Source organism: Mauremys reevesii, linkage group 15, assembly GCF_016161935.1.
Source record: "Mauremys reevesii isolate NIE-2019 linkage group 15, ASM1616193v1, whole genome shotgun sequence".
In the NCBI taxonomy this organism is placed as follows: Eukaryota; Metazoa; Chordata; order Testudines; family Geoemydidae; genus Mauremys; species Mauremys reevesii.
In genome coordinates this window covers 42,646,983-42,658,571 of record NC_052637.1, presented here as the reverse complement: position 1 = coordinate 42,658,571, position 11,589 = coordinate 42,646,983, and the positions used below count along the sequence as shown (strand labels likewise).

General features: G+C 52.1%; 1 protein-coding gene across 1 annotated transcript; it reads left to right on the top strand.

The window, feature by feature from the left end:
- The first annotated feature begins 2,829 nt into the window (after nt 1-2,829).
- Nucleotides 2,830-11,384, top strand: CHMP6 (charged multivesicular body protein 6). Its single transcript, XM_039502045.1, has 8 exons — nt 2,830-2,938; nt 4,222-4,331; nt 7,286-7,373; nt 8,126-8,212; nt 8,310-8,375; nt 8,672-8,752; nt 9,486-9,540; nt 10,933-11,384. Exons 1-8 carry the CDS (start codon nt 2,876-2,878, stop codon nt 10,983-10,985), a joined length of 603 nt encoding a protein of 200 aa, XP_039357979.1. The 5' UTR covers nt 2,830-2,875; the 3' UTR covers nt 10,986-11,384.
- Nucleotides 11,385-11,589: the final 205 nt, after the last annotated feature.

Below are 11,589 nucleotides of genomic sequence, written 5' to 3'. Positions count from 1 at the left end.
TTGGCTGAAACTAGAGTAAAGAACAGAATTATCGGATACATAGATGAATACAATATGCTGTGTAGACAGTGCGAGGTCGATGGAAGAATGTATCCGTCGACCCAGGTACCACCTCTCAGACAGGTGCATTTACTACAGCGATGGAAGAATGCCTCCTGCCACTGTCGTGTCTATGATACAACAGCGCAGCTGCAGCCGTGCCCTCGTCGTGATTCTCATGTAGCCATACTCTGAAAGTGGCCCCAGCCTCAGTCCTCCATTGCCACCCACTGGCTGACTGCAGCAGGACCCACCCATTTCCCCTCCATTGGTATAGCTGAGATCCCGCCAAGGAGCAAGTTGGATCCCTGCTACCAGCCCCAGAGGCAATGGAGAGGGGCAGGGCACCTTCATGGTGCCCTAGTTTGGAGTCCCAGTCCCTCGATGCTGGGTATTAAATGATGATTTTGGAAAAGCCTCTTTGGAACTGACAAATGTGAGAATATTTGTGAAAAGGTTCCTGCTCTTGGGGACTCCAGCGCAGACATCAGGGGGTTTGTTTGGCATCTTGGAAAGCAGGAACTGCGGCATGTTGCCAGTTCCTGTGATGTTATTGCACATCTCATAATTTTTGATATTTCTCTGAAAGCCCCAGCTCCTTGTGATTACACAAGAACCTCAGCTTTCAGTTAGTGGCTGGGCCTCAGATCCTTGAGAGGAGCTTGAAAATGTGAACCCTAAAGACTCAAATCTTCAGAAAGCAAATTCCAGAACCCCAGTATTCCTTTTTTAAACTCTCCCTGGTTTGGGGAGGGGCCTGACATTGGGTTTTGACTGGGGGGAGGGTTGGTGAAGGGTGTGCTGGGACCCCCAGATGCTGGTCAGTCAGTCAGGCCATTCATCCAGTGGACGCGAAGCACTTTACAAACTTTGAGTTTGGCTCACTGCATAACCCCGGGGGCAGTCAGTAGTGTTGTCCCTTTTCCCCAGGCATGGGGGGGGGCCTGCACCATAGGGCAGGGACTTGGTTCCTGCAAGGACAGGCCCTGCCTCAGGCACTAGGTGTTTGTTTTCCCTTAAAATCTCTCTGCCCCTGGTGCAGCCCCACCAACCCACCCACAGGGCAGCAAGCACTAGTGCAAATGTGCTGTGCACGGTGATGCTGCTGCAGGCCAAGGATGGGGGGGCCAAACCTTCAGCCCTGCAGGAGCTGCACAGCCTGGTGCATGTGTCCCCGCTAGGGGGAGAGACAGGGGGCCTGAGCCTTCTGTCCCCCCATGTGCTCCCCCACAGTCAGCATCCTCTGCCCAGGGCCAGCTGTAGGCCAATTCCACCAATTCCCCCGAATCGGGCCCCGCGCCCGTGAGAATCCCTTCCCTGGCTAGAGGCGCCTTTTCAATTTTTACTCACCTGGCGGCGCTCCGGGTCTTCGGCGGCACTGTGGCGGCGGGTCCTTCGCTTGTTCTGGGACTTCGGCGGCGGGTTCTTCAGTGCTGCTGAAGATCTGGAGCGAGTGAAGGACCCACTGCCGAAGTGCTGCCGAAGACTCGCAGCACCGCCCGGTGAGTATAAACCCAACGTGGTTTTTTTAACGTGGGGTTTTTTGGGGTTTTTTTGTCTTCCCTGCCGGGGCCCCGCACCTCCTAAAGCCGGCCCTGCCTCTGCCCCTCCCGTTCTCTCCATAGCCCCCCATACACCCCCCAGGCCCCTGCCCCCAACATCCCTCCTCTGCCCCCTCCTCTCTACAGCCCCCATACACACCCCAGCCCCTGCCCCCAACATCCCTCCTCTCTACAGCCCCCATACACACCCCATCCCCTGCCCCCACCATCCCTCCTCTGCCCCCTCCTCTACAGCCCCCATACACACCCCATCCCCTGCCCCCACCATCCCTCCTCTGCCCCTCCCCTACAGCCCCCATACACACCCCATCCCCTGCCCCACCATCCCTCCTCTGCCCCCTCCTCTCTACAGCCCCCCATACACACCCCATCCCCTGCCCCCACCATCCCTCCTCTGCCCCCTCCTCCCTACAGCCCCTGTACACACCCCATCCCCTGCCCCCACCATCCCTCCTCTGCCCCTCCCCTACAGCCCCCATACACCCCATCCCCTGCCCCAACATCCCTCCTCTGCCCCCTCCTCTCTATAGCCCCCATACACACCCCATCCCCTGCCCCACCATCCCTCCTCTGCCCCCTCCCCTACAGCCCCTGCACACACCCCATCCCCTGCCCCCACCATCCCTCCTCTGCCCCTCTCCTCCCTATAGCCCCCATACACACCCCATCCCCTGCCCCCACCATCCCTCCTCTGCCCCTCTCCTCTCTACAGCCCCCATACACACCCCATCCCCTGCCCCCACCATCCCTCCTCTGCCCCTCCTCCCTATAGCCCCTATACACCCCCTGCCCCCAACATCCCTCCTCTGCCCCCTCCCCTACAGCCCCCCATACACCCCATCCCCTGCCCCCAACATCCCTCCTCTGCCCCTCCTCTCTACAGCCCCCATACACCCCATCCCCTGCCCCAACATCCCTCCTCTGCCCCCTCCTCTCTACAGCCCCCATACACCCCATCCCCTGCCCCAACATCCCTCCTCTGCCCCCTCCTCTCTACAGCCCCCATACACCCCATCCCCTGCCCCCAACATCCCTCCTCTGCCCCCTCCTCTCTACAGCCCCCATACACCCCATCCCCTGCCCCCACCATCCCTCCTCTGCCCCCTCCCCCCTACAGCCCCCCATACACACCCCAGCCCCGCCCCTTCTCTCCCCGCCACGTCCCCGGCACCCCGCCCCCGGCCTTCGCTTTTAGCCGGGCCGGGCCCTGCGGCCGCCGTAGCCGGGGCGCTCGGGGCGGGGCGGGGAGCGAGCGAGCGGGGGGCGGCGGGGCCATGGGGAACCTGTTCGGCCGCAAGCGGCGGAGCCGCATCACGGAGCAGGACAAGGCCGTGCTGGTGAGGGGGGCCCGGGCCGGCCGCGCTCGGGGCGGTGACTGCGCCGTGTCCGGGTTTCGGGTCAGCGGGCGGCAGCTTTTCTCCCGCCAGGCCCTGGCGCTGCAGCCACCTGGGGACCCCGGCCCTCCAATGCCCCCGGGCCTGGCAGGCCCCCAGGACCCCCTGCCCCGGGCCCGCAACGGCCCCTGCCCCAGGGCCCCCAGTGCCCCCGGGCCCGCAGCGGCCCCAGGACCCCAGTGCCCCCTCCGGCCCGCAGCGGGACCTCCCCAGTGCCCCAGGACCCCCAGTGCCCCCGGGCCTGCAGCGGGCCCCCAGTGCCCCAGGACCTCCCCAGTGCCCCCGGGCCCGCAGCGGGCCTCCCAGTGCCCCTGGCCCGCAGCGGGCCCCAAATACCCCCGGGCCCGCAGCGGGCCTCCCGGGCCTCCCCGGGCCTGCAGCGGGGCCCCCAATGCCCCCGGGCCTGGCAGCGGGGCCCCCACCCTCTGGACCACAGCGTGGCCCCCCCGTATCCCCCCAAATACCCCCCTGGGGCTGCAGCTGGCCCCCCAATACCCACCCCGGGGACCACAGCGGGGCCCCCCCTAAATATACCCCTGGGGACAAAAGCGAGGCGTCGGGCTGGCACACCCACAGAGTTAATTGCACAATCAGGGCCTTAGCATTGAAGTAAGTTACCTGTGATTCTCCATCTTGACCCACATTCATTATGCTCTAATCACAATGGTGCATTGTATGCTGGCTCCTGTGATCTTCAGGGACTATTAAATGTATGTTAAGAGGGACATGTGTATAGCTGCTCTCTTCTGTTTTTCCTACCACGTGTACAGCATGTATAGGAAACTCTTCGGGGTCGCACTGAGGACACCTGTGTGTGTCTGACTGTCCTGGAACATCCCGACGGCACTTACTTTTGTAACTTTCTGGAAGAACGTAGTTTCCGCTGGCTGCCAAGGGGGTAAAAAACCCCACAAAGCTCTATAGGTGTTTCTATCTTGGGAGCCACTTTTGCAAACGTTTTTCTTTTTGAGGAGCGTGAAGTTACAAAGCAAGGAGGAGACAACAGTTTGAGGGTTAACTTTTGGCATTTAACCACTTTAGCTGCCTACTGTGCTGTTGTCTTCTAGGAACTAGCCACTGAAACGATTAGAAAATCAGGACTTATCTGGATGGATGGAATGGGCAGCGGGTGTGCCCGACCTGGACTGTTAAACAGCAGTTGTACAGTTAAGCTTCCAAGGCTTGTCTTTTAACTGAATGCTGATTTTATTCCTCTTCTCCATTAGCAACTGAAACAGCAGCGGGATAAACTGAAGCAATATCAGAAACGGATAACTCTGAATCTGGAAAGAGAGAGATCTGTAGCCTGGCAGCTGCTGAGAGATGGCAAGAAAGAGTAAGTGAGACACTGCAGCTTCTAATCAGTGGCAGAATGTGACTGCTGGAGATGGCAGAGAAGACAGTGTCCTTGCGATACAAAAGGATCTTTGTTGTTTCAAACATCTGGAGTAAAGTTACCAGGAAATGTTATTGACACATAGAACAGAAATGAGTTCACGGGATACGTATGTAGGGCTTCTTTCTGTAGACAGAGTGAGGTTCAAAAGTAGGATTCAGAGTGAGCCTGTGTGCTGAGCTTGGAAGGCCTTTGCCTGAGTCTCAAAGAGGGTTTGCAAAAATAGACTGTGGTCATCCTCTTCGATACACAGCTGCCATTTGTTAATGCTGTAATTTGATTTGTGTGGGTACTTCCTGGGTGCACCAGTCATTGCTGGGACCTGTAGTTCCCATGGGCTGAAGTAGTGATTTCCTTTTTCTACAAACTACACGGGTTCTGCAGGCTTCAGACATGTTAACAACACAGTCCAGGGTTCGGCAAAATTGGGCACCCCTGGCCAGAAATACCTCTTTTCACTGAGCTTTAGTGCTGGCCTGCTCTGCAGAGGAAACTTCTTAACCAAAGCACGGGCTGGAATAGATGTCATGGCACTCTCTCTGTCCTTTAAGAAACAAAGGTTGTGTTTTTTTTATTTTACTGACAAGATTACAAAATTAATTCTTTGGCTTAAATCCTTCAAAACAATTTATGCAAAAAATCAATTTGGGAAGCATGGCTCAGCTTGTGTTTAATTATAAAGCCACGACGCTTATTCGGATTCATCTGCCTGTGGAGAGAATTCCAGGCAGGCTTTGGAGAGCAGAATCTGTACTCTGGACAGAAGGAATTGGTGCCTTTGGGCTTTGGTCCCAACTAGAACTTCCTAACTTCCATATCCATATCATCGACAGTGCCAAGTCGCTGCAGAGGGCTGACTATGACCCGATTTAAAGTGGTGATGTTGCCTTAAATTTGCCCTTTAGTTTTAAATTTTATAAAGACAATCTTTTATAGACACTCACATCAGTAGAAATATGAACACAATTAAAAAAAAAATCCAATGGAAATGATAGTTTGAGTGCCTAGCTCAATGGGGCCTTGACCTGAGTTCTCTGGTGCTACCATAATACAAATAAACAGTCCTCTGCAGTGTTTGAAATCCAGACATTGCACTACTAAGATCCTGAAAGGGAAACTATCTTAATTATTTTCTTTGTCCAAGCTGGGAGAGATGCTAAAAAGAAACAGCACAATCAGTGACTTGTGAATAGTTTTTGAGAATTCTTTCATTGTTAATATTCAGAGCTATTTTGGATAACTGGCAAAGGAACTGGCATACAGCATGCATATTCTATTTATTGATTTTATATATATATAATTGTATGTCTTGTGATAGCATGCAAAGGCCCCAATCAGGATCAGAGCCCAGTTGTGGGGTTTTGGGTGTTTTTTTTTGGCAATCTCCCAAAGAGTGTGCAACCCAATCTAATATGCTGTTTAGTTAACAATGTCCTTTTGAGTTGTATTTTAGAACAGCAATACACGCGCCTCCTTTCATTGTGCTTTTCTGGTTAGTCGGTTGGCCATTAGGCTCACATCTTAGCCCTCCCAGCCCTCAACTGTTTTAGAATTCCCAGAAATGCTCAGTAAATCTTCATGCTTAATTATAACATAGCTATGCACAAAGTACAAGTCTGATTGATCAGTGGATACTCCCTAACAGAGCTGATACTCTCCCTGGTGGCTCGGTCTGGAATTTGTTGGTCCTGACTCATTAGGCCTAATAACAAACCAAAGAGACGTTCTCCAGGGCAAAATACATATGAAGAGGTCTGCGCGGCTTCCAGTGATGACCTGAAATACTGTTTTTTCTGTCCTTCCGTTGCTCAGACCCCCAGCCCTTTCCCCTGTGTCTTTCTCCCACCGTGGCTGTCACTGTCTGCCAGCTGGGCACCATCTGCTCCTGCCATTCACTTTCTATTCAGTGTTTCCTGCCTTGGATTTGATAAATCTTTGGCATTAAAATGTTTTTTTTAAAGAGAAAGTGAAAAGCAGCCTGTCCCAGAAGAAGCCTTGTGGAGAAGCTAAAGTTGTCATGGAGTGGGGCAGGCCCAGTAGGCCTGGCTGTTGCCTTCAGTCCTGATCAATAACTAATACTTTCTACCCACCCCTCCCCTGAAAAAATCTGTGGTCACTCTGTTGTCTAGATACGAATTTGACGTGATCCATGTTAATCCTCTGTAAGCTGCACCATGCTCTTCCCCATTAGTGAAAGACGGGGGGGAACACGCAACAATCTGAATTAATGCTGGATACTTTACACCAGGGGTCGACAACCTTTCAGAAGTGCTGTGCCGAGTCTTCATTTATTCACTCTAATTTAAGGTTTCGCGTGCCAGTCATACATTTTAACGTTTTTAGAAGGTGCCTTTCTCTGTTTATAATAGATAACTCAACTATTGTTGTATGTAAAGTAAATAAAGGTTTTAAAATGTTTAAGAAGTTTCATTTAAAATTAAATTAAAATGCAGAGCCCCCCGGACCGGTGGCCAGGACCCGGGCAGTGTGAGTGCCACTGCAAATCAGCTCACGTGCCGCCTTCGGCACCCGTGCCATAGGTTGTCTACCCCTGCTTTACGCCATATTTAGTTCTATTTCCTGGCTCTGCAGATGACTAACTATTAATTCCAATTCGCCATTAGGTTTTCTCCCCACTCCAATGCTATGGAATTCCCACAGTTCAGAACTATCTATTGGTCACTGGCTTAATCTTTTCTGAAAAGAAATCTCTTGACTAAATGTTTGACTAATCTGCCCCCTTTTATTACCTCCTTCCTGATGGGAGTTGTTCCGCCAGTGCACTCTGGGTGTACGTTTTACAAGAACACCTCACAAAAGCTGTAATGTAGCATTGGTGTGATCTTTCTAGGCTCACTTGTTTGAGTTTTCTTTCTGCTCTTTTCTTCATTCAGAAAAGCCAAGTTATTGCTAAAGAAGAAGCGCTACCAAGAGCAGCTGCTAGATAAAACAGAAAAACAGATCAGCAACCTGGAACGCATGGTATGCAAGAATCAGTGAATCCCTGCATTTTAGGATGCAGGCTCCCTTTTACCTGTGTGTAATTACAGCTAACTGCCCTAACAGTAATGGCACTTAATGCGAGGCTAGTAGTACAAACATTTCATAGAACTGGCTACACCATGATTATCTCCTAACCTGGGTATGAACTTGGTCCAGTTTTCGTGGACGTCTGACAAAGTGGGTATTCACCCACGAAAGCTTATGCTCCAGTACGTCTGTTAGTCTTCAAGGTGCCACAGGATTCTTTGTTGCTTTTTACAGATCCAGACTAACACGGCCACCCCTCTGATACTAGGTCCAGTTTGTAATGTAGACTGGGCTGTAACGCTGTGTCTCATCAGTAAGTAAAGCCTTGGTCTAGTGCAGCAATGGAAGCCTCCCCTCTGTTTTAAAGAGACGGTTTCTAGAAGTGGGTGGAGTTCAGCTTCAGGACCAATTTAGACTTAGGCCTCTGCTAAGACTGTCAACAAGGGAGCCAGCTACTGCCCACTTCAGTGGTGGTGTTGATGCAGCCACCGGAGCTAAGGAATTCATTTCGCACAGGTCCTGGAACAGCAATCGGATGGTTACGGCTTCTCATTATTACTGACTTGGGGCGGATGTGAACCAATAACCGCTAAGTAAAAGGCTCCACATTCCAGCTGTCTGAGCCTTCTGGTCTGTTTCTATACTGCCCATTGATGGGGGTGTGACTGCTCTTGACTCAGCTGTGACTCATGTTCTTACCCTAGGTCCAGGATATTGAATTCACCCAGATTGAAATGAAGGTGATTGAAGGCCTGAAAATTGGCAATGAATGTCTGAATAAAATGCATGAGGTAAGGGTGACCCCGGGAGCTCTGGGGGAGGCAGAGTTATGGGGGTTCACATCTGTTCTGCAGCCCTTATGTGAGGATTTTGGCGTTCTCCTCCTAGGTCATGTCAATAGAAGAAGTGGAAAGAATAATAGATGAAACCCAAGATGCTGTGGAATATCAGAGGGTATGTATAGCACACGCATGCAGTCCTGAACAGAGATGACCAATCATGCCGTGCTCTTGTGATGTGGACTATGTTCCTTGCTGCCAGCTAGGCTGAGATCTGGCAAAACTCATTTCAGAGGGGACCAAATGAGGGTTTGAATTTAGGCTTCCTGCAGCAAAAAGCCAGAGCAATAACTGTATGTGTCATGGAGTCCCCTTAGCACATGCACTGTTTTGTGTGTGTGTGCAGTGCTGTAAGCAGCCGAGCTGTCATGCTGTGGTGTTCACTGGCACATCCGTCTCTCTCCCGCACAGCAAATCGATGAAATGTTGGCTGGCAGCTTCACTGAAGAAGATGAAGATGCCATTTTAGAAGAATTAAATGCCATTACTCAGGTGAGCCTTAATTTCATGCTCTTGTAATTACTTTTAATCCACATTTCCAAGTGGTAATCTTTCATCAGGGAAGGGGTCGTTTCCCCTGTAGAGATGGCAGTTGATTTAATTCTGCTAGATATCCTTATTATAGCTGCATGTGTTTGATCTATGTGTGATCTAAGGAGCCAGCCAGATGCTCTGTACTTGGGAGACGCTTAAACCACATTGAACTTTTTTAAGGGTGGGTTTTTATTTACACTGTTGTTATAGACAGTAATCTTGTGGCTCGGGGCACTGCCTTCGCTGGACGGCTGTCCCACTTTACTTGACTAAGACCTTGACTGTTCCAGACAGGGTTCTCTGTCCCTCCACCCTTCATGGAGTCTATGGCTGCTCCAAACTCCCGTCTTGAGGTTGTCTGGCTTTACCACCAGAAACCTTCAGTCCAGTGGGGTGTGGTGATGGGAGTCTGCAGCTGGCCCTGCCAGGAGGAAACTCATGGCTAATCTGTGTTCAGAATAAACATCCTTTTACAAAGCCGGGCCATTCCTGGTCCGCTGGACAGCACTGAAACTAGCAACTCTAAGCAGTGGCGTCTCCTGCAGTCCTGGGGGAAGGTGCCTTTTTGCAGGCAGAAGCACCTGTTCCTATAGTTTCCAAACCAGCTCAGTGCAGAAGCCTGGAAGGAGCTCTGTGCCAACACAGCGGCATGTGGGCTGAGTGAGACGTGACATGTTTAATGTGCTTGCAGGAACAGCTCGAGCTCCCTGAAGTTCCCACTGAGCCACTCCCGGAAATGATCCCAGGTAGAGTCTCTTTATTTGATTGCACGACTTCCTGCTTCTCCTGCATCTTCTCAGGGGTCTAACGGCAGGTTGGGACCCTTCTTGTTTGCGGTGGATGTAGCGTTTCTGAATTTGAGCGGCTGAATGGTGCCTGGCGCAGTGTGGGCTTGGGCTGTGCAAGCTTCTTCTGACCAATGCAGCTTACCCTGGACCTTCAGCACCCGCACGGCTCAGCCTCCGTCCAGCCTCTCGTGTTGTTCAGCCAGTGCATCTCGTAATCGGCATAGTGGCCTAGCGCTCCTACCCTCTGTTAAACCAGGCCATCCCAAGTGACATTTCTCACTGGCAGGGAGGCTTCCTGGCACAGCAGCATGCTAAGCTCACCCCGAGAGAACTTGTGTTTCTCCCCCTGAACGTGGGTCAGGCTTGGGAGTCTGTGATACCAGAAACGGTTGGGATCCCTCCCAGCTCGGCTGCTACCACAGTGTGCTGCTGCTAGAGGGGCTTCAGTTCCAATCCAATTGCTGCTCTTTTTAGGGTCATAACCTAGGCCCCTGGCTGTCTCATGAGCACCATGCCTCGCAGAACGCTAGGACCCAGGGGTTCTGCAGAGGTGATGCTTCTTGCCTCCAGGAGGGGCCCATGTGCTGGCTCACCCCTGAGCATCCAGTGCAGGAGACTGTAGGGGTTGTGCAGTTAGCACACAGAGTAGATGATGAGCCAAAAATAGGCCAGAATGCAGGGGCAGGTGAACTGTGACACTCCAGGGCCTTAGCCTGGCTTTGGGGAGGAAGGAGTTAAAGCCCAGCCCCAGAGAAATGGGGCTCTGCCCTTGCCAGAAGAGTTTCAGAGAAACCCTGCCCTGGGGGCGAATGATGAAATGGGGCTGGACTCACTCTGGGTTTGTGGAGCTGAGTCTCCCCTCGAGGGGAGGAATCCAGCCTCCTGATTGTAGGAGCCAGGAGCAGTAAAAGCCGCAGGACGTCTGGTTTTGGCTATGACAGCTGGACAGTAAACAAGTCAGTCAGTCCAGGCTGTCAATCGATAGCCGGCTGGCCACACCCTAACGTGAGCTCTACTTGTAGAGGCCAGCTCAGTCCCTGTGAGGATGCATGTTGTCGTAACTCAGAGATGAGGGAGATCTCTAGCCAGTGCCCTGCAGGAAACTGCTTGCTTTGCCCTTGTGTTGTATGATGCAGTGCACTGGTCTTTCCTTCTCAGGTCTCTAGATTGTAGGGCAGAGGGAGATGCTGGATCAATAGAATTGCTCTTGGTGTATCGTTCAGTAGATTTCCCAGGTATTGCTGGAGTGCTCCTTCCTTGAAGAGACATGGGAGACGAGTCCTATTTCTCTCTCAGGACTTGCCTCTCTGTTTTCTCTTATTCTGAAATGAGTTTCTCTTTCTTCCACAGAAGCATCACCTGTCAAGATCAGGGCCAAGCCAGAACTGGTGGCAGCATCTTAATTCCACTCCGGGGGACAACCCCAAATAATTTCCATCATGAACAGTTTGGAATCCCAGCATGCCCTGGGAACAGGAAACGCCTCAGTAACATCCCAGCTGTGCTGGGCGAATGTGCTGGAGTGAGGTTTCCTGCGCAGGGCAGGAAATCTCAGCAGATTATCGCTCTTGTATCAAGATTATTTTCTAGTGCTTTCTTTTTGTAATTTAAATTCTAAACTCACTCAGCTGCGCTGTCTCTGGATTAAACAGGGACTTTAAAACTTCCAAAGCCAGATGCTTTCTACAGGCTGCTTTCAAGTGCAAATCTGCCTGTGCAACCAGCGCTGCCATTACTGATCTGTTAGAAGCCCATGTGCTGGTCTTGGAACACTGGAGTGATAAGAATGGTTTTCATAGTCACTGTGTTACACTGCACTGCTAGGAACCCATCAGACCTTCTCTTTGGCTGTGATCCTGTGTCCCTCTGATCTTCCTCCTCTGGCTGGGGCTCCACTGTCTAAATCAGACTGTCTGGCTTGGCACTGGGATCTGAGAGGTCGCTCTAGGGCATGGGCAGCATGCAGCCAAGTTGAGCGCCAGCATCACTTCTGACCTGCAGGCAGTG

Bases quoted from the DNA above. Each gene is read 5' to 3' on its own strand.
- CHMP6 (XM_039502045.1), top strand. From the start codon at position 2,876: ATGGGGAACCTGTTCGGCCGCAAGCGGCGGAGCCGCATCACGGAGCAG. The intron at 2,939-4,221 runs GTGAGGGGGGCC...CTTCTCCATTAG, and splicing joins AGCAGGACAAGGCCGTGCTG to CAACTGAAACAGCAGCGGGA. The intron at 4,332-7,285 runs GTAAGTGAGACA...TTCTTCATTCAG, and splicing joins CTGAGAGATGGCAAGAAAGA to AAAAGCCAAGTTATTGCTAA.